General features: G+C 44.6%; 2 protein-coding genes across 7 annotated transcripts; one reads left to right on the top strand and one right to left on the bottom strand.

Moving 5' to 3' along the window:
• Window positions 1-1,302: 1,302 nt before the first annotated feature.
• Window positions 1,303-19,018, bottom strand: C10H9orf43 (chromosome 10 C9orf43 homolog). Of its 6 annotated transcripts, none has more exons than XM_068553069.1 (14): window positions 18,846-19,018; window positions 15,879-16,078; window positions 15,625-15,775; window positions 12,096-12,153; window positions 10,392-10,483; window positions 8,710-8,776; window positions 7,798-7,952; window positions 6,973-7,123; window positions 6,531-6,591; window positions 6,201-6,259; window positions 5,910-5,970; window positions 3,581-3,660; window positions 2,833-2,899; window positions 1,303-2,622 (listed from the first exon to the last, which is right to left on the bottom strand). In XM_068553069.1, exons 1-14 carry the CDS (start codon window positions 18,848-18,850, stop codon window positions 2,411-2,413), a joined length of 1,419 nt encoding a protein of 472 aa, XP_068409170.1. In that variant the 5' UTR covers window positions 18,851-19,018; the 3' UTR covers window positions 1,303-2,410. The 6 variants fall into 6 exon arrangements, with proteins under 6 accessions (XP_068409170.1, XP_068409167.1, XP_068409171.1 ...); XM_068553066.1 differs by having other exon boundaries at window positions 5,883-5,970; XM_068553070.1 differs by lacking the exon at window positions 18,846-19,018 and adding an exon at window positions 18,370-18,715 and having other exon boundaries at window positions 5,883-5,970.
• On the top strand, window positions 18,840-21,726 carry POLE3 (DNA polymerase epsilon 3, accessory subunit). Its single transcript, XM_068553073.1, has 4 exons — window positions 18,840-19,238; window positions 19,339-19,424; window positions 19,778-19,896; window positions 20,169-21,726. Exons 1-4 carry the CDS (start codon window positions 19,173-19,175, stop codon window positions 20,339-20,341), a joined length of 444 nt encoding a protein of 147 aa, XP_068409174.1. The 5' UTR covers window positions 18,840-19,172; the 3' UTR covers window positions 20,342-21,726.
• Window positions 21,727-21,852: the final 126 nt, after the last annotated feature.

Here is a 21,852-nt window from a genome sequence, read left to right on the forward strand (position 1 = left end):
CAAGGGCTCAGGTTCTAAGCCCAACCCCCTTCACTTGCTGGCCTTTGATTTCTGGCAAATTACTTAACCTCTCCAGCAAGGCCAGCAGGTACTGTTGTGCAGTGGACCAACACTAGGGGTGTTGCTCAAATTGCAATCACCGTAGATTTGTATATTCATTGAAATAATTTTTTAGCAGATAGTAGTAAAGTGTCTTAAAGGGTCCCTTTTTTCTAATTCACCCAAAGGCTCCAAATGGGCTATCATCAGCCCTTTATTCTGAGCCTGAGTTTCTTAAACTATAAAACAGAGACAATCCACAGCTACCTATAGAGTTGGCCAGAGAACCAATCAAGATAGTGGGTATAAAGTGCCTTGAAAACTGTAATGTGGTATGTAGATATTTCCCTAAATTCTGTTTATGATTATCCAAATTTGAGGGACTGGCATAACAAAGGTGAAACAAGTTTCAGCCTACAATATTTTTTCTCTCTTTGAAAATAGAAGCAAAGGCCAGTATTCAGATAGCAAATACCTTCTCACTCAAAATATGTCATGATTCAAAAGGTAACTCTGTACTAATCATCACGACTTAAACGAATGTGCCAATTTCTGGGAGTTGCTTTACTATAGTTAGACCTTCTCTAAGTCTTCAGATAAAATGAGCAAATTAAAGCTAAGCCCTGCCCATCCTCAACCCCACTAGTGCCCATTGGAAATCGGGTTTGCTCGGGAGGACAGGTCTAAGGGTAGGCTAAGAAGAAGTGGAAAAAGTTGTAAATTTTTAAGTTAGCGCACAGGAGTCATTCTGCAATGTAATGTACATTTGAGAAATAATTATTTTCAGAAAAACAGCCTATATAAGCCTCTTGGATTCCTCTCACCATGAAGATTCAGCTAAATATAGTTCAGTCTAGTAACACAAATGATGTCATATAATTTTGATTTGGCTTGGGAAAGATGAAGAATGGACAGGCAGCAGTTTTAGCTTTCTAATTTGGTCTGTTTTGAGACAATGTTAAAAAAGGGTAGAACATTTAATCTGCCTTTCTTGTACGAACTGTACTTAGGGTAACCAAATTAATTGATGAGGGGTAAGTTCCTCTTTACAAAAAGTTCACAGGCCCAGTCCAGAATTCCACTTCTTGCCTCACAGTGCAAGGAGCTCCACAAACAGCTCTCCAGTGAAACTAATGAAAATTATTTGAATTTATTTAAGTCTCTGGAAATGGCTCTAAGTGCATACAACAAATGAAGAAACGCTTGTTCAAGAAAATCTACAAAACCTCGGTAAGAACTCCAAGAGTCTACGGTATGTGACCCTAGGCCCACTCCCCCGCCCTTTTCCCCCACTTCACTGGGACAACTCGACTCCAGACGGCTGCGCCCAAGGATGCAGGGTTCCCTCGCTCTCTAGTTCCAAGTCAGAGGGCTACTTTCCAGGAGGAACAGAATGTCATCATTTCTCATCCTGCCCCTAGCTACCTGTCGCTGAGACTAAGTTCTGTGAGTACAGCCCATAGGCGGAGTCTCTCTTCTACCACCCAGCCCCTAATTGTGGGAGGGAAGCTCTACCTTGGGTACAGAGCTGCTGAGAATACTGGGGCCCCAATTGCCCTTACCTCAACTCATGGGGCATGGGGCCCAGGCTTTTATTACCCAAATCTAAGATACTGGGTACATGAGAGTCTCCTTATATTATTCTCTTTTAGTATGGGTACATGAGAGTTTCCTTATATTATTCTCTTTTACGTAATTTTGAAATTTTTCTGTACTAAAAAGTTTAAGGACAAAAACATTTTTAGAAATCCTTCCAAAAACCAAGTACAAGCAACCCTGAGACTCTGAAATTCTGTCTTTATGAACATCACTGGAATTTTCCTGCAGACTCAGTAACTTAGGAACTGGATCCTTAGACTCTTTTAGGTTAATATGAGTCCTCTACCACACAAAGAATACTACACATAACACACAGCACAATGAATGTTATTTGATAATGATGCAGATGCCATCCTCAAAATAAACCATTTCCAGGGAATAAGAGGAAAAGCAACACAGTAGGGGTTCCCACAGGCCAAATTCATCTTCCTGTAACTAGAAACCTTTCAGTTTCAGAGAGGAGATAAAAGTGACCCAGAAACAGAGAAATGAGTCTTTTGATAAGCAGCAGCTGTATTTAATCACTAAAATTATCCTGGACCTAATGGAAGAGAAAAGGTCTAAGTTAGAAAGGGGTGGGGCTTTTTCTCCCTCGCTTATTTTAGAAGCAAGTAGAAGTGAATGAAGAAAACAGAATCCCTAAGGTCAGACCCCGGCAGAGGCTCCAGGAAGTAGAAGTCCCCTCTCCTTCCTGCCCTTATGTCCAAGGTCACTGTCCTCAGGAATCCAAGCATCCTGCTCTGGAATAAGGCTGCCCCATGATGCCTTCCGCCTATGCTTCCAGAGACTCTTCACTCTGTGCCCCAGAGGGTTGGTTCTCCTCGTCCTCTTCATCAGTGGCCTGAAGAATCCTCAGCAGTTTGAGCTCAGGGTTCCAGCCTGTTCTAGAAGTACTGTTTGGGGTCCTCTCTTGGGCTTCCAGCAAAATCTCCACCTGAGTCCTGATGTCCTTGTTAGTGCATTCTATTGTGGAAAATTCAGGACCTAAAAAAAGACCCAGCCATTAATTGCACCTGTAGCCTTCTCCCAACTAACTGAAAAATCAAGACAGAAAGGAAGGGCTGGAATATCTTTAGGACCCTTCTGAGGGATGAGAGCTCTGCCCTCCAGGGAGGTGAACCATCCTGGTCAGCACAGGTTCAGCTCTCCCTGTCCTCAGTCACTTACTAAGGTTCCTCCACCCCAGTATCTTACTCTTCCTACCGGGGAAGGAATCCAGGATTTTCTTAGTGCAGTCCATCTGTGGTCTCTCTGTGGAATCCTGAAATTCATACGTGTAAGGAAACTTGAATCAGGACTTTAGGAAACAAAGGGCTTTTCTAAAACATGCTTTTCTTGGAGAAAATAGTATCTAAGACAGGACAAAATGCCACCTCCTGAGATTGAAGAGAGACGCTTGTGTCACGCATTCTTTGACCTCCAGGCTGACCAGATGAAGGCAGAACCCAGTTTTCCCCCATTTCCAGCTGTCAACTAAGGGTAGACTGCCTCCAAAGGTGGCTGCCAACAATCCCTCGCATTCCTGTATGTGCATGCTGTTCTTTCCATCAAGAGATGGAGTTGATTTCCTCTCCTCTTGAAGCTGGACTAGACTTGTGATTTTTTTGACAAATAAAATGTGGCAGAAGTGATACTGTTCCAGTTCCAGGCCCATCCCTAGGAAAGTGCTTTCATGAGATTACTATGCTGTCAAGAAGCCCAAACTAGCCACATGGAGAGGCCTCATAGAAGAGAACTAAGACAATTTGGCCAAGAGCCCCAACCCAGCCTCCAGCTGAATGCAGCTGCATGAGTGACCTTAAGCAAGACCAGAAAAACTGTCCAGTCAACCCACAGAACCATGAGAAATAGCAAACCACTACGGTTCTGCTTTGGGGTGGTTTGTTATACAGTGACAGACAACTGAAACAGCCCTAGCACAATGGCACTCAGACACTCTCACCTGTTTCAAAGTGGGGCCTTCTATCTTCATCTGCTGCTGCTGTGTTTTGTCACTTTCCCGACCTGGTAGAGTTCTGTGACCTAGTGACCACAAAATCAATGCAGTTCTCTTCTTATTGGTATTTCATATCCCATTGTTGAACTTCTAGTTGATCTCTAGTCTACAGGTGACTCCCCATCCAGGACAATACAGAACCTTAGAGGCAGGTAAAAGGGAGTTAAGCCCTCTGAGTTCTACGTGTGATTCTGTTCACCTGGGACTGTGACCACACCTATTACAGAATTAGTGATTAAGATAAAGTCTGTATTAAAATATCCAGGATTCCTCCATGAAACCTAAGGGGCAGGTGCCTGTACATCATAGCAGCAAAAGAACCCCTAAGTCTACCTGTTCAGTCTATGAACACTGCTCTTACTTTCTGTGCCATCCCTACGTACCTATATTGGCTTCTGAAAATGAACATCCTCCCTCCCAAAAAAACTCTAGATCTATGATTCTTTTGTATCAGATGTTTCCCCAAATAGTCCCTAAATGCACTTATTCTTTCCTTTCTCAGTTTCCCTTTCTTTAAATGAACATCTTCCAATCTGCCACCAGAGGTATGATGGTAAAAGGGAACGCTAATCAAGGAACTCCCTTGCTCGGCACGTGTGTTGGCTCCCTAACAGAACTAGTCCTCACCTTAGCCTACACACTGGAAGCACTGGGGCATTCTAAAAACCACCGAGGCCTGGATACTAACACCAGAAACTCTGATTTGATAGGTCTGGGGTGCAGCCTGGGTTTTAGGGTTTTAAAAGCTCCTCAATTGATTTCAGGGCACCGTGAAGGTAGAGCATCACTGACCACCACTGAGGATAAAGATCAAACATCTCAGCAGGCTCTTCGGCCTGATTTACCTCTCTCCCTTAAATACCTGACCCCACAGCCACGTCAGACTGCTCAGTGCTCCTCCCTGCAGCCATGCTCCTCCAAGATGCCTTTACCCAGCCTATTCCTGTTTCCAGGAATTCTCGTCCATACTGGGAAAACTCTCACACATATTCAAGATCCAATGCAAAAATAACCTCAGGACTTCCCTGGCAGTCCAGTGGTTAAGACTCCATGCTCCTAGGGCAGGGGGCACGGGTTCGATCCCTGGTTGGGGCACTAAGATCCTGCATGCCACACAGCGCGGCCTAAAAAATTTTTTAAAAAAAGAAACAAAAAATCATCTCTTGCATGAGGCCTTTCTCAGCTCAAGGAAGACAAGCCACCGCTCTAAGAACACAATTCAAAGGGCCCCCCAGTCATCCAAGCAAAGCTGCTCCTATTGGAGGCATCAGGAAGAGGAACAGAAGGCACCAGAATGAAACTCAGGGGACTGGCGATCACCCTGGATGCAGGGCTAACCTTGGACAAGTACCTCTGCCCCAGTTCTGTCTACCTCCCATGTGAAGGTCAGGAGCCTTCTTAGATCTTCAGGTTAGAAGACACTTTAGGTATCAGAGAGCTCAGTGGGATGGGAGATAAACCAAGAACAGCATCCTTCTCAGGAAACATCTTACCCGAGCCCTCAGTGCCCCAGGGTTGCAGAGTGAATTCTGATGATTAAACAGTTATTTTCACATTACAGACAGCAATGTCCAGTCTATTTAAGGCAGAAAAATCTTCCAAGGTTTAGGGGGATTCTTTCTCCCATTCTGCACTCAAGCTGAGAAACGTCAGAGGGACCAGGGCAAATATATCCTTCAGCTCAGACATGATAAGAACTCCAAAAAGAGGAATCTCTTATCTCTGGCATGAACACCACAGGAAAAGGATCGCCTGTCAAGAATTAGCCCCCTGACTGCTGGATGGGGCTAGATAGTGTGAGCTTCCTGAGACTTTTAACCTATGGCTGAGAAGCGGCTGACTCTGCTTCCTTAGAACTCTCATGGCCCTCTGGTGAGGGACCCTGTCTCTTCCCTGCCTTACTGGCCGATGAGCCCTCAGGGCTCTTCTCTTCAATAACCTGGGCTAGCTCTTCATCCTCAAACTGCTGCCTTTTCTAAAGTAGGACCTGAGCGGAAAGTGACTCTGACTCACGTTCATGGTCATCTCTCAAATCCCCATGTGAAGCAGACATCTGGCCCAGCTCGCTTGCTTAGTAAATATTTGATGGAAGGATGATACATGGTAGACCAGCCAAACCAAAGCGTTCCAAGGGGAACTCCGAGCGCCTGATAAAGGCAGGTCCTCAAATGACAAACATGTTCAGCTTCTCCTGTCCTCAGCTAGGTCCTGGGATTCTGTCACTCCCAAACCCATACATTCTCCTTACCACAGCGTGGGTCATAAACCATGGCACCTGAACGTTTATGCGAGGTGTTGTGGCTCCCTGGTTCACTCTTGGATTTCTTTTTAGCCTCCTGAAACCCACATGAGGGGGAACTGAATTAGGACTTTTGGAAGTGAAGAAACCTTTTCAAAAAGGGTTTAAAGGAAGGAAGTTAGTATCTATAACCATACAGGAACTTTGTATCTACAACCAGCAGACAACAGGGAGAATCCCATCTCTCATACATCCCTTCCTGCTCCAGGCTTCACCCACTTGCTCCAATCCCAGCAGGTCCTAGGGGTCCCCTCGCTGCCACTCTACCTGTTTCCTAGTAGCTGTCTTCACCTTCCCCTGCTGCTGCCGCTGCTGCTTCCTGTAACCTGGTGACCAGAGAGCCAGCTCAATCCTCTTCTCCCTGACAGCTCCCACCCTTCCACAGGGCTGCTTGCTGTGCTCCGCTACCCAATGGTGACACTCTCTCTCTGGTCAGGACCAAGCCGGGAGGGGGTGCTTTTTGAAGCTGCAGTTTTCTGAGTTCTACATGTGACCCTATAAGACTGTGGCCACAAACATGGGACCAAGATCAAGTATCAGAAATGTGGGCTGACGGGGAATGGTACCTGGAGATCTAGCAGCACCAGAAAAACCTACCTTCTGTTGTCAGGTTATAATATAGTTTCTTCAAATGTTCAGGATATCTCAATGCTGGTCTCTAGAGAAAAAAAAAGAAGAAGAAGAACAGCTCTACTGTAGGTCTTTCCCTTTCCCAAAATGTATCCCCAAATGCATTCATCCATCTAGTCAACAAACATTTTTTGAGAAGCCAATGTGTGCAGCATTGTACCAGGGGCTCTGGAGAGAGGAAAGGTGTGGGAAGCAAAATGCAGAAGAAATAGAGAACGCTGCTCTCCTTAAACCTCTCCCTGTACATTTGCTTTCACCTACATACAGCCCAGCCCTTCTATGGGGCCTGGATCCAGAGTGGAAGGATAGAAGAGAAAGAAGAAATAGAACGTTAACTCCTCCAGCCTTGAGGAGAGATGAGTTTGGACTTGCATACAGACATCTTCCTCTGAGGTTCCCTGGCTCTTACTTGCGGGGTGAGGCAGTGTACAGATAAATACATCTTAGCAGAAATGGCACTGTCAGGTCGGCTCTTTTCCAGGGGAGGTTTCTTTCTCATCATGGTCAGCTGTGTCTGCATCTCCAGATAAGGTACGGTTTTCCCTTTATCCAGCAAGAGGCTGCAGGGAACAGAGACAGCAGAAAGTCGGCAACAGCTCTTCTTGGCTGAGGAGAAAGAGGTGAAAAGGCTCCACATTTGAAGACATGTCCACTCTGGGCCTTCAAAGGCCTGTACCAACAGGTGCTCGTTTGGTAATGGCTTTGAGATGCAAGTATGATAATTGTAGCTGAATGGATTAAGTGTTTACTATATGTCAGGCTCATGTGTTTTATACCACTGAATCCTTACCACACCGTAAGGACAGGTATTATTATCCTCATTTTGCAAATGAGGAAAATGAAGATTAAAGATGCTAACTAAATAGTCAAAATTCACAAAGGCGGTAAATTTCAATACAAAATTCAAAGGTTGTCTCGCTCCAAACCACATATCCATTCTGCCTCCCACTTACCCGTAACTCATCTACAGAAAGAAGAGCGTGTCCACCTCCCAGTGGAGGTTTAAAGGAGAGAAGATATGCAGTGTGCACAGGGCCTGGCAGATGGCAAGTACTTAATAAATGGGGGTGATTACTGTCATCACTGCACACTGATAAGTCCGAGAACTCAGTGACCAAGTAGAGTGGCAGTTTTCTCCCCTCCCTCCTCAGAAAGAGCACACTGCTTAGACCCCTCTCAGCTTCTGAAGAAAAGAAGATGCTCTGGCTCTCCCACAGGCTTACGTGCTACTTACTCCTTCAGTAGATCCTGAGGTAACATGTTATACTGGTTCCATAAAGGTACGCATTCTGAACTTAGTTGTTCAAACAAGTGTACTGGGGAGGGAGGAGGCACAATCATCCCTGGAGGTCCCAACTGTGTTTGTGGGTCCCGAGATGACTTGTGTTTCTGGAAGAGAAATGATGGAAAGAACTCCCTGAAGCACTCTTTTCAATGCCACTTCGTCCCATCAGCATTCCAGCCTCCCAGTACAACGGTGCCATGGGAAACTCTTGTTTCCAGACCTACTCCAGCATCCTCGCCTCCTCTACACTACCAGACCCACCACATTTTTCCTAATCTGGCTCTCCAACCCTACTGTTGAATTCAGATAATATGGGGATTAGCTGTTTTGTGTCATTTTTTTCCCCAAAAGGTTCTGAACAAATACTTATTGGCCAACTATGTGCCAGGCACAGGGCTAGGGCTGGGGATTCAGCAACAAACAAAATGGGCCAAGACACTATTCTCCTGGACATAGCAACCTGCCAGCTCTGTGACTTACCCAAGGCTACATTTATCCAATAAATGGCAGAATTAGAATTAGAAGCACAGGTCCATTATAACTTCTAGTCTGTTGACATTCTATTCCCATCACAATGAAAATTAGCTTTTAATCAACCAAAAATTCCCTCTGAATACCCAACAGTTCCTCCTAACATCTCTTCAAGGTGTTCTTTTACCTTCCTACAAGGAGGAGGTAGGGGAAATGAGTCTCAGAGTAGAAGATGGTTTGGTAATTATTCCTTCCTTAAGAGGGGTTTTCTTTGGCAGATTTTGTTCATTTAAAGAGAGAATGGGGGGAGGGGGAAGATACCTGAAAGGAAAACAAAAATAAACTCTGCAGAGTAATATCATGAAGGTTTGGCCAAAACAGCAAACTTACCCCTGTAGATTTCTTTCTTTTCATCTCCCCATCCTGGCTGCGAATAATATGCTTCTTCTCAGCTGGACTTGAAATAAGAATAACCACAACTTATTCCCAAACATCTTAAACAGAAACATCAGGGATATGTATGAATGACGACCATGAAGATTTCCATCCTCCATTCAGTACTCTAGGACGGCTGGCTGGGAAGCCAGGGGTGCCTGCTTCCCAGAGGCTGCTAAAAACAAGAACCCCACCCCCACCTCGCCCTCACATCTGAACTAGGTTCCCCACCGTTCTCTCATACAATCCAGTTACTTACTTTCATAGTATTCATCCAAACTAGTAATTATATACTTAGGTGCAGCGATGTCTATAATGTCTGAATCCCACCACCACCATAAGACTGCAGGAGGAAGGGACAAAGTATTTAGTTCTCCACTGAATTCCACTGCTTAGCACAGAGGTGCTCAAATATTTTTTGCTCTGTCATCTCCCTCCTCCTTCTTGCCTGGAACACAGATATGATGGCTGAAGCTCTAGCAGTCAACTTAGACTTTGAAAGCCCCTAGAAAGCACCTAAGAAGATGGAAGCCATGGGCTAAGGATGATGACCCAAAAAGCTAGAAGGAGCTCTGGCTTCTGATTACCTCATGGAGCTGACATACTAGCCCTGGCCCACCCAACTCTGGGCTTCTTTTACGTGAAAGGAAATAAATCCTTAGGGGTTTTTTGTTTACACCATATATATTCACACACAAAATGCATATATAAAGAAGCATTCACAGGATTTTTTTAAAGAAAATAAAGTTTCATCATCTCTAAACAGTCACTCAAAAAGAATCTGAAAGCCTCAGCAGTCACGAAAGGAAAACCAATTTCTTCCAATGATTGTCAATATTAGCAAGCCTTTGGACCTTCGACAAATGATCTTCGTCACACTTGCTTTGTATACAAGTTCTATATATATGCTATTCATTTTGTACCAGTGTGCTAGTCCTTAGGGTTGAGACCAAAGATTCACAGGCTTCACTGAAAACTTTACTAGTTGCTGATGGCTAATAAGAAAAACTGATAGTTAGAAGGCATTTGTTTCTTAATCAAACCTCATAAATACATTGGGCCCTATCTTGTATGCTATTTACTGTCAGGTAGAATTTTACGTAGAAAACTCCCAAAGCATGAATCTCAAAGTGTACTAACAAGAATTCCAGTGTAGCAAGAGGCAAATACAAGAGACCACAGCCTTCTGCTCTGCTTGACCTCCTGCTTCTTGCAATGAGGTAGCTAAAAGCAAGGTCACAGGGGACTTCCCTGGTGGCACAGTGGTTAAGAATCCACCTGCCAATGCAAGGGACACGGGTTCGATCCCTGGTCCGGAAAGATCCCACATGCCGTGGAGCAACTAAGCCCGTGTGCCACAACTTCTGAGCCTGTGCTCTAGAGCCCATGCTCCGCAACAAGTGAAGCCACTGCACTGAGAAGCCCACGCACCGCAACGAAGAGTAGCCCCTGCTCGCCGCAACTAGAGAAAGCCCACACGCAGCAACGAAGACCCAATACAGCCAAAAATTAATTAATTAATTAATTTTAAAAAAAGAAAAAAAAAACGAGGTCACAGAGAGAAGGTCTGCAGAGGACGATAGGCATTTGTAGAACACAAGAGTTGAAGACTCCCAAGTTCTCGACATGATACTCACCTCGTATGCTTCTCTGGGATCCAGATTACATCCGTATTTCCTACATCTTGAGGACAAGGAAGTTGTGTCTCATTCAAATTTAGCACTGATAGCTAAGAGAAAGATATAAAGCCTGTGTATGGCTTGAAGTTACCCACTCCTAATGGTATTCAGTACCAGGATAAGGACTGAATCATCATGCTAACCAAAAGGTATGGTGGTTCAGAAGATGGTAAGAAAAAAACATTTCCCATCCCCAAAATATCTTCATACTATTCCTCCAAGAAACTAGGTATCAGTAAAGGTACTCTGCAAGAGTGAGCACTGGTAAGTGTATAGTCTCCCCTGCCTCCCTGCCACATTAGGGTAGCATTTAGCAACTCCCAACCCCACCTCATAAGAGGATACCTTGGGGCTTACCTAAGGGAACACTACTCATTCTGCCCACTGCACTCCAGAGACTTAGATCCCCTGAAGATAAAACAACACAGTCTGGGAGCAGGGAGAGAACCGATAGAGGCAGAAGCAAGTTTTCTACTTTTACAGCCTGTCTGCAGTTATAAGCAACTACATAAAAGTTAAAGTCATAAATTTTTTCACATTTCACTATTTAGGATCCTAGATTTATAAGGAAATCTTATAAATCATCTAGTCTATACCCCTGGCAGGATTCAGGCAGGGAAAAAGAAAAACTATTAAAAATAAGGTTGTCCCCATGAAAAGGAACTAACTGGCTTGGGGGAACAGAGAAGACCTTTTTTGCACCATAAACCCCTTTATGCATTTTGAATTCAGAACTATGCGCGTGTATTATCCCAGACAATTAACTTAAAACTAATTGAATCTAACCCTCTCATTCTGAAGAGGTCAAAGAGGTAAGTGATTTGTTCATTCATCTTTTCAAACCCATCTACCCTCTCTTGGTCCCTTACACTCTCCACCACATGAAAAGTGAAGGATCTTATGGAAAAAAATATAAGGCATCCAGTAGGACTGCAAAAAATAGTAAATTTCTATTGTAGACAAGTAGAAGGGTTTTTTCCTTCTTAAAATTTAGCTCTTCTCCTAACTAGCTGTGCTTCAGCAAATCACTTCCTATCTGGGCCTCAGTTTCCTCAACTGTAAGATATATGAGATAGACCACAGCAATATTCTTCAAACTGCATTTGCAACTTATTCATAGGTCATGAAATCAAATTTTGTGAATCACAGCCTACACTGTTCTAAAATGAAATAGAATAGGATAGAAAATTTCAGAGTCTATCACTCATAGTTAGGGTAAAGATTGTTCCATGATATTTTGTTGTAAAGTGTATCTCTTACCATAGGTCATAGCTAAAAAAACTCTGAAAGTCATGAGTGTAGACGATCTTGAGGCTTATTTTAGATCTGACATTCCGGCATTCTAATTTCCCTGTATTATGAGATGACAGTGTTTACTTAGTAGCTGAACATGCTCTATGCAGGACAGAGGTAGGAAATTCTCACCTATGCCAAACTGCCACAAATCAATCCCACTGTGTCTGGGATTTCTAGAAACAGTATAACATGTAAAGGCATTAGCACAGAGCCTAGCACATAGTAAGGGCCCAATATTAGTGATCTTCATCTTCATTAGTGATCTTCAGATTATAGTCATCCTGAATGTTAAATAAAGGCAAATATTTTATTCCCACTAGTAAAGAGAAAATGCTGAGGAAGTACCTTTTTTAATCTGTGACTTACTTTGGGAGATCTGTTAGTACGGCATATTAAGTCTCTGTCAGGTAAATCCTTCCAAGGCCTAAAAAATGAGAGTTTCCAAACATGAAACAGAGTCACAAAAGACTTACTGGAATGATAAAATTAGTGCTATGAGGAAAAGCCTCCTACTTATCTACAGAAACCCTTGGGCTTAATTCCTACCAAATGAATGTAGGGTCTCAGCATCGCCTTAAGTTTTGTTTGTTTTTCCTGGAACAGCTTCCAGACATTGCACACTGCAAACACTTCACAACTATTTGTTACATCAAACTGAATTCATAGCCTATGTGCTTCTCTCTCCAACTACAGATAGTTACATCACCATCAATAAAAATTTATTAAGTAACTTTGATGTAGATGTTCAAAAACATGCTAAATAAACAAAATGTGGCACGGACATACAATGGACTATTTTTCAACCTTAAAAAGGAATGAAATTCTGAAAAATGTGACAACATGAATGAAGCCTGAAAACATTATGCAAGATGAAATAAGCGAGACACAAAAGGACAAACATTGTATGACTCCATTTATATGAGGTACCTAGAATAGGCAAATGCATAGAGACAAAAAAATTGAATAGAGATTACCAGGGGCCACAGGGAGGAGGGAAAAGGGAGTTATTGTTTAATGGGCACAGAGTTTCTGTTTGAGATGATGAAAAAGTTCTAGAAGTGGATAGTGGCGATGGTTGCACAAGACTGTGAGTGTACTTGATGCTACTGAACTGTACACTTAAAAATGGTTAAAATGGTAAATTTTATGTTATGTATATTTACCACAGTAAAAAAAAAAGAATATCAACCCTTTACATTTTCATATCATTTGCTATTTTATTTTTTTAAAAAACATGTTAAATGTATAAATGAATGAATATTGCAAAGAGGTGTAAGATAAAGACCTAACTCCTTGGCCTGATTTATCAAGTCCTCCGAGACACAGGCCCCTACTTTTTACTCCAGCTCCCCAGCCTCATCTCTGACCATTCCTGCTCTCTGTTCTAGACACAATGAGCTACTTTCCTGATACGTAAACAGTTTCCTCTTGCCTCCAGGCCTTTGCATGTGCTATAGTCTAGAACTCTCTTCCCATGCATTACCCACTTATAAGCCCCACTTTACTAGGCTGCTCTGCTTTCAGGTCTAGGCACAGATACCATCTGTACAGAAGACAGTGCCCTGGGCTAGGAGCCCTACCTGTGTGCTCCCACATACCAAGGGGGCACTTCTCTCACCACACACATCACACAGAATGGTTCTTTGTCTCCCCAACTAGGCTGAAAGTCCCTTGGAGGTAAAGACCGTATCTTGTTTACCGTCGTATCCCCAGCGCACAACAAAGTGGCCCCGCTAAGATATATTTCTGAATTCAATGAGCAACTAAGCAAATGATGTCATAGTCTGCTTTGACAGGCCCTGACTGCAAGAAGCCACCATTTTCTCAGCGTTCAAGTCTCAGAAAACCAGAAAGTAGTCCTACCCTCTCCTATACTACCTTTTAGCCTAACAGAAATCATCAAGGGCTGCTTAAATCAAACAGGAAAAAGAAACCACTATAAGGGCCCTCATTAGTGTTTTGATTCCAGGCAACAGGGCCTTTGAATTTTAAGTCTACGTTTTCCACAGACACGCGTCCCTTAGCTTCCAACATCAGCAAGCTCTAACTGGGTGCCTAGACTCTATAGGAGATTCAAAAGGAAACCACTGCTTCTGCCTTCGAGAGCTTACAAATAATTTCATACTTAAAAATAAAAGATAAGAAAAACAGTGTATATGGACACAGTTTTCTCAAGACCCACAGAAGCTGATGAGATACTCCCTGTTATGAGTTGAATTGTGTTCCCCAAAATTCTTATGTTGAAGTCCTAACCCCCAGTATCTCAGAATTTGACTGTATTTGGGGACCTCCCTGTGGTCCAGTGGGTAAGACTCCGAGCTCATAATGCAGGGGGCCCAGGTTCAATCCCTGGTCGGGGAACTAGATCCTGCATGCATGGCGCAACCAAGAGTCCGCATGCCACAACTAAACAAGTCCGTGTGCTGCAACGAAGATCCCGTGTGCCACAACTAAGACCCGGCGCAGCCAAAATAAATAAATAAATAAATAAATAAATATTTTAAAAATCTTTGTTTAAAAGAAAGGAATTTGACTGTATTTGGAGATAGGGTGTTTAAAGAGATAATTAAGGTAAAATGAGGTCATATAGGTGGGCCCTAATCCAATATGACTGGTGTGCTTGTAGGAAGAGATCAGGACACAGACACACAGAAGGAAGACAATGTTAAGACAAAGGGAGAAGATGGCCACCTACAAGCCAAGGAGAGAGGGCTCAGAAGAAAACAACTCTGCCAATACCTTAATCTTGGACTTCTAGCCTTTAGAACTGTGAGAAAATAAATTTCTGTTGTTTAACCCACAGTCTATAGTACATGTTTTATGGTAACCCTAGAAAACTAATACACCGCCCCCCCTTTTTAACCAACTCCTACAAGACAAATAAGAATACTTTCTTGGACTTCCCTGGTGGCGCAGTGCTTAAGAATCTGCCTGCCAATGCAGGGGACACAGGTTCGAGCCCTGGTCCGGGAAGATCCCACATGCCGTGGAGCAACTAAGCCCGTGAGCCACAACTACTGAGCCTGCACTCTAGAGCCCACGAGCCACAACTACTGAGCCCGTGTGCCACAATTACTGAACCCTGCATGCCTAGAGCCCGTGCTCCACAACAAGAGAAGCCACCGCAATGAGAAGCCCATGCACCGCAACGAAGAGTAGCCCCCGCTCGCCGCAACCAGAGAAAAGCCCGCACATAGCAACGAAGACCCAATGCAACCAAAAATAAATAAATAAATAAATTTCTATTAAAAACAAAAAAAAAGGTCTTCCCTGGTGGCGCAGTGGTTGAGAATCTGCCTGCCAAGGCCGGGCACACGGGTTCAAGCCCTGGTCTGGGAAGATCCCAAATGCCGCAGAGCAACTAGGCCCGTGAGCCACAACTACTGAGCCTGTGCGTCTGGAGCTTGTGCTCCGCAACAAGAGAGGCCGCGACAGTGAGAGGCCCGCGCACCGCGATGAAGAGTGGCCCCCGCTCGCCGCAACTAGAGAAAGCCCTTGCACAGAAGACCCAACACAGCCAAAAATAAAGAAAGAAAGAAGCTTTCATTTAAAAAAAAAAAAAGCACTAGTGTTCTCAACAATTAGTTTAAAAAAAAAAATACTTTCTTTCTGTTTCCCACTGACTATTCATCACTCCTTTAAGTGAGGTTTTTTTTGTTTGTTTGTTTGTTTTTTGCCACGCCATGCAGCTTGCGGAATCTTACCTCCCCGACCAGGAATTGAACCCCGGCCACAGCAGTGAAAGCGCCGAGTCCTAACCACTGGACCACCAGGGAATTCCCATTAATGTTTTGTTTTTAATCTAGCTTTCTCAAAGTCTACTACATGGGCAAAGGAAGTTAACCCAGAATTTTGAGGTCGTAAGCCCTTTAAGGAAGATTCCATGATAATTTACCTGCGTTGAAATTTGGAGTAAAACTTTGAACGTTGAGACAATAAAGAGTGAGCCTTGGGGAAGGTAAATCCTGATAAATGACCACAAGCAAGTCTCTTGGCCTGGAAGCAGGAATCTGCCATGTTTACAATGGTGAGCACTGGGAGTCTGTCTGAAAGACCAGACCAGAGGAAAACATGTAACATGTCAAAAGGGAGCCAAACAGAAACAATTCAAGGATCTTGTAAGGAAGGAGACAGGGCTGGCTAATTCACCTTCAGCATCCAGAGGAGATCTGCGGGAGGAGTCCAGAATTCGAGGGTGGCCGCTCTCAATTCGGCGGAGAGTTGCCCAGCATTGTGGGTGCTGACAAACAGCCAGGTCACAGGTAGTTTCATCCCACTGGCTTTTATCTGGCAAGTCCATAGCTACAAATGCTTTAGGACAAAAGCCAATCTTGCAGCTTTCTAGCCCTCTGGAAAAACAATCACCACATAATTAGGGAATACTATACATTAGCCACGCAGTCCAGATATTAAGTTGCACTCAAAGCATGAAATATTTCTATTGAACCATATAGATAAATGGTGGTCACAGGATAATTAGGAATTGGGTAACAAGCAAGTATAAAATAATCTCAGCATGGAGTAGAGTGATAAGAGTTTGGGTTCAGACTGACTCCAGAAGGTCTCCTAACTGACCATTTAAAATAATAACTGAGTGACCTGATATTTAACCAATCTGAGCTTCAGTCTCCTCAGCTGCAAAATGAGGATAAGTCTATTTCACAGGGTCACCACAACAATTAATTAATGGACATTAAAAGTTCTGGCATATAGTTCAAAATAAATATTAGCATCCTTTCCTTTTCCCCTTCATTAATCATTAGGGAGAAGATGCCACCATCTCCAAAAAGCCTTATCAAATTATAATTAATGTACATAGGACTTGAGTATCCTCAGATTTTGTTATACACAGGGGCTCCTGGAACCAATCCTCTGTGGATACTGAGCGACGGCTGAGGCGCAGAAGTACTTTAGATGGCTCAAACTTTTGGAAAAGATGCTTCAATTTTCAGTATGCTCCAGTTCTCACACAGGCGGCTAAAATACCCACCAGAAATGAACGGGTTTGCTCAAACAGCAAATCAGTCGACCCACAGTCGCATCAGAAGCCACTGGCTTTTCATTTACTGGCTGTATGCTCTTGGGCAAGTTACTTCACCTCCCTCAGCCTGTTTCCTCATATAAAGTAGGGAAGGGGAAATCCCTAAGTAGCATCATAGAAGCATTAAATAAGATAATGTACTTTTATGTATGATATATAACAGGTGTTCAATAAATGTTATCTTTCTCTCTCTAGAAATGTTTTAGGCAATCACTACCACTTGATCCCTAATAACTTTTTAAGGACAGTGTCCATTTCTTTTTTCTTTTACTCAACACATTTATTGACTACCAAATATGTGAGGGGAACTGTTATGGGCATAGAGAACAATAAAGAACAAAATAAGTCCCTGTTCTAAAGAGCTTATAGTTTAAACCAAAGATAGCAAACTATTCGCCTGGGATTGAACCTGGCCTATGATTTGTTTTGTTTGGCCTGCACTTTGAGCCATTACGCAAAGATGGAAATAGTCCATAATGTCCAGATTGCTGGCTCCTCTTAAAGATTAAAATATCTAACAACACAGGGGCCCAATTCCAACTAGATAGCAACTGGCTGGAGCTGAGCACTTCCTGACATCTTTAAACCAGGTGTATTCTAGCCAAGTGGACAGTTCTCCCACCAAACCCTATAATCTCTAACTGAAGCAGTTTCAGTTGCCATTTATCATCCCATTTGCTGTTGTTTTTTTTATAATAGGGAAATATTTCTCCGTGTTCATATCTCTGTCAAAAACAGGAAAACTAAGGGTGACCTGAGACAGCAGATTTCAAGAAAAAAAAGCATTTCTGCTTTGCGGGAGTGAGGACAATTGCTACAAATGTAATAGGAAAATGGTAGAACTTAAAAAGCCACTGCAAGGACTTCCCTGGTGGTGCAGTGGTTAAGAATCCGCCTGCCAATACAGGGGACAAGGGTTCGAGCCCTGGTCATGGAAGATCTCACATGCCGCAGAGCAACTAAGCCTGTGCGCCACAACTACTGAGCCTGAGCTCTAGAGCCCATGAGCCACAACTACTGGAGCCCACACTCGTGCTCCGCAACAAGAGAACCACAACTAGAGAAAGCCCACGCGCAGCAATTAAGACCCAACGCAGCCAAAAATAAATAAAATAAAATAATTTTTTTTTTTTTAAAAAGCGGGCTTCCCTGGTGGCGCAGTGGTTGAGAATCTGCCTGCCAATGCAGGGGACACGGGTTTGGGCCCTGGTCTGGGAAGATCCCAAATGCCGCGGAGCAACTAAGCCTGTGAGCCACAACTACTGAGCCTGCGCGTCTGGAGCCTGTGCTCCGCAACAAGAGAGGCCGCGAGAGTGAGAGGCCCGCGCACCACGATGAAGAGTGGCCCCCGCTCGCCACAACTAGAGAAAGCCCTCGCACAGAAACGAAGACCCAACACAGCCAAAAATAAATAAATAAATAAAAATTTTTTAAAAAAAGCCACTGCAAAACCATGGAAATGTTTTTTTACTAGGAAAGACGCACTATGAACAATTCGATGAACTAAAAAGCAAATACAATTGTAAGAGGGTTTGTTTTTGAATGCGAATATAATGTTACATTATTCTTACAACCGGCTGCGTGTTGCCCTTTTGTTACCTGACCAGCCCGAATTGAGCCCCGAGGTCTAGTCATGCCCATCTCTATGTCGCCAGCCCTAGCACTGTGCTGGCAAAGTAGTCTGCGTTAAAAAAAAATTTTAGGTAACAGTTATTCTTAATTCCATTACTACAAAGTCGAGAGGGCTAAAAAGATTAGAGGTAGCCATTCGCGCCGGCAGAGTTGAAAAAAGATTTCCCGCTTCGTTCCGGAAAAGGGAAGTGGGAGAATGCGGCCTCGGACGGCCGCGCTTCCGCGAAACCAAAGCAGAAGCCAAGCGGCCTAATCCCACAGAAAAACGCCACTCTTCGACGCGCGGTGAAGTGAACGATGGGCCCAGCCTCTCATCGGGAGGAGCCCCGCCCCGCCAGCTCAGTCCACGCCTCCGTCTCCCACGCCAGCCACCAGGCGGCGACGTCGCCAGGCAGCGGCGCAGAGCACTATGGGAAAGGGACGGAAAGCCCAGTGAGCCATACTTCATTTGCTAAGCAAGTTCCAGATATGGTGGTGGCGTGAAGCAGGGAAACGAGCCTGGGAAGGGACGCCAGGTGCCGGTGAGGCCGGACGGAAGCCCCTCGAGCCAAAACCATGGCAGCGTGGAAAGCTCGGAAGCACCGGCCACTGGAGGCGGAAGCGGGGCTGGAGGAGGAGAGAGGTTATGGCGCGCGGGGAACTGTGGGACACTGTGTGGGCAACGCGGGGCGCGACGGAAGCCTCGTTGGGTCAGACCGTGGCGACGCGGGAAGTCCGGACGCCGTAGCTGCCTGAAGAGGAGGTCCGAGGCCCGGGCCCCGGCCGCGGCAATGGCGGAGAGGCCCGAGGACCTAAACCTGCCCAATGCCGTCATCACCAGGATCATCAAGGAGGCGGTGAGGAGCTCCGGCTGGCGGATGGGCCAGGGGCGGACGAGCGGGCAGGGGAAAACAGGTCCTGGGCCGGTAGGTTTGCTCACCCCCGCTTTTCTCACAGCTCCCGGACGGTGTCAGCATCTCCAAGGAGGCCCGGAGCGCCATCTCCCGCGCCGCCAGCGTCTTCGTGCTGTACGCCACATCCTGGTGAGGCGGACAGAGCTCGCCGGAGCTTAGCTGGGCATAAGGGAGGCGTAAAGAGTCACCCCCCCCCACCCCGGTTCGGAGTTCGTGGCCTGGAGCCCGCACACCCCAGTTAATTATGTTCTACCTCAGTGGAGGGAGGTTCAGAGCCCTCGTCCAGGGCTTGCAATCTCTGAAACAAAATAAGACAACAGTAACTTTGCTTTAACCCTTTTGTACCGGTAAGGGAGGGACTTACCGTGTCACAAAAATCCATGCATGCAGGCTTTCTCATGCCACTTCTGGGTGCTCCTTTTCCCACCCACTCCGTACGCGGCAAGAGGGCATCTGACAGCCCTTAATCTTTCTTCTTTCAGTGCCAACAACTTCGCGATGAAAGGGAAACGCAAGACACTGAATGCCAGCGATGTGCTCTCCGCCATGGAGGAGATGGAGTTTCAGCGGTTCGTGACCCCGTTAAAAGAAGCTCTGGAAGGTAACTACCCTTTCGTTTTCTCATCCAAGTAGATGTTCATCCTGTGTGACCTGCTCACCTGGCCCTGAGTCTTTATCAGCTTGGGTGCCTTTAAGTCTGGTAAGCAAGTATTGGATGCGACTCCGATGGCAGGCACCACCGCGTAACTGTTTTGTGGTGCTGGGCGGGTTATTTTTCCTTCTGTGCCTCAGCTTTTCCAGTTATGCAGTGGAGTTAGCTGCTGCAGTCTGGTTCAGCCTTGCCTCCTAACTCCCTCCCCTTCATCCTTACAGCTTACAGGAGGGAGCAAAAAGGCAAGAAGGAAGCTTCAGAGCAAAAGAAGAAGGACAAAGACAAAAAAACAGATTCGGAAGAGCAAGACAAGGGCAGGGATGAGGACAACGATGAAGATGAGGAAAGGCTGGAGGAAGAAGAACAGAATGAAGAGGAGGAAGTGGACAACTGAAGAGGATGGGGAGACGCAGCTCGGAAGGTACCACTCTGAAACGCCGTACACGTTTGTGTGAAGCTTTTTCGTGCTGGACAGAGTAGTCTTAGGCAGAAGATCGAAATAAAAACTGAATTATCATGAAAACCAGCACTTCCCAGACTCGGAGCATCTGAGTAGCGGAATCCTGTTTTGCTTAATCAGTCTCAAGGTTATGACTTTTTGGCAAGAGAGATTCTGAACAGCTAATTTAATGGGTCAATTTGATCTCTCTTGTTTACTTACACGTATAGTTAGGCAGTTGTTGATCCCCAGTTCCCTCCCCACCCCCCAAAAAAAGTAATAATAACTTCCATGCTGCCGACTGTGTTCCAGATCATAAAGGCAGTCAAGGCTCAGGAAAAATAGGGGTTTGATCATGGTCAGCCTATTTGATTGTACAGTATTTGGTAATACTAGCTTATTTCAGGTGATCAGAATGGCTTAGCTTTAGGAAATTACTATAAGGGTTCGAGAGAACAATGAAATCTGTTCTATTGTCTCCTCACTTGACAGTAACATTAATTGAAGTTTGGTTTCTACAGAGCCACTTGGCTTGGACCCCTTCTGTATTGCCTATAGGCATGTTACCTGCTTGGGTGGCTATGTTCTTGGCACATAACGCTTTTAAATCAACAGAGTAGAATTAGTCAAGCAAGGTTGCCAGTGTCTTACTCTTGTAAAACAGATGGTTTAGTCTTAAATGCACCTCACTGCCTGCGACTGTAGAGCTTCAGGATTTGTTGTCACCTCCTGGAAGGTATAAAATTCCAGGCTTTCTCTTCTTGTAGTCCATCTCCTAGACTAGTGACTTGGCTTTTCATTATTCCAATTCATGACAAGTTCCAGACTTTATTTCTTCTAGGCACAACTTTCTCCCACTGTGCTCACCTTCTGTCTCTGTTCTGCCTCTCCTCTGCTCCCCATTCCCACTTTCTCTGTCCCTCTTTCTCTCACGTCTCCCAATCCAGGAACTTGGATGACCTGCTTAATATCCCAAAGTGTGGTTTCCTCTGATTCCCTAGTTCTAATCTCATGTCTTTTAAAAATGATTTTGTAAACCTTTCTGAACCATAAGGGAAATCTGATGGTGCTCAGGAATCTAATTCCTCCCCTAACCCATCCCCTTTAACTGCTTCTGAAGTATCTCTGTTGACCCTTCCTAGTTTTCTTCTCTTTCCATTTGGTGCTTCGAGCACTTTTTTGTTCGTCTCTAAATTGAGTGCTTGGAGGTTGAAAGGTAGTGAAATGTAGTGTGACACTGTTAATTTGTTAAATGAATACAGTGGAAAGTTTGTTGATAAGTGAATGAAGAATATTGAGAAAATTATAATGCTTTGTATAAATAAAAATTCCTGTTAAAAGTGATGACTCCTCTTTCATCCTTCTTGTTTGTAAGTGTGCTTTTGGGGAGGACCACTGACCATGCTCTATACAGTTCTTGGGGTGTGGACTGAGCCAGACCCTTATAAATATGGGATCCTGTGTCA

This window comes from Eschrichtius robustus, chromosome 10 (genome assembly GCF_028021215.1).
Source record: "Eschrichtius robustus isolate mEscRob2 chromosome 10, mEscRob2.pri, whole genome shotgun sequence".
NCBI classification, from domain to species: domain Eukaryota; kingdom Metazoa; phylum Chordata; class Mammalia; order Artiodactyla; family Eschrichtiidae; genus Eschrichtius; species Eschrichtius robustus.

Excerpts from the sequence above, each read along its gene's own strand:
- POLE3 (XM_068553073.1), top strand. The coding sequence starts at position 19,173 with ATGGCGGAGAGGCCCGAGGACCTAAACCTGCCCAATGCCGTCATCACC. Across the intron at positions 19,239-19,338 it reads CCAGGATCATCAAGGAGGCG|CTCCCGGACGGTGTCAGCAT; the intron begins GTGAGGAGCTCC and ends CTTTTCTCACAG. Across the intron at positions 19,425-19,777 it reads GTGCTGTACGCCACATCCTG|TGCCAACAACTTCGCGATGA; the intron begins GTGAGGCGGACA and ends TTCTTCTTTCAG.
- C10H9orf43 (XM_068553066.1), bottom strand. Across the intron at positions 7,953-8,709 it reads AAAGAAAGAAATCTACAGGG|AAACACAAGTCATCTCGGGA; the intron begins GTAAGTTTGCTG and ends TTTCTCTTCCAG. Across the intron at positions 5,971-6,200 it reads AGACAGCTACTAGGAAACAG|GAGGCTAAAAAGAAATCCAA; the intron begins GTAGAGTGGCAG and ends TGTGGGTTTCAG.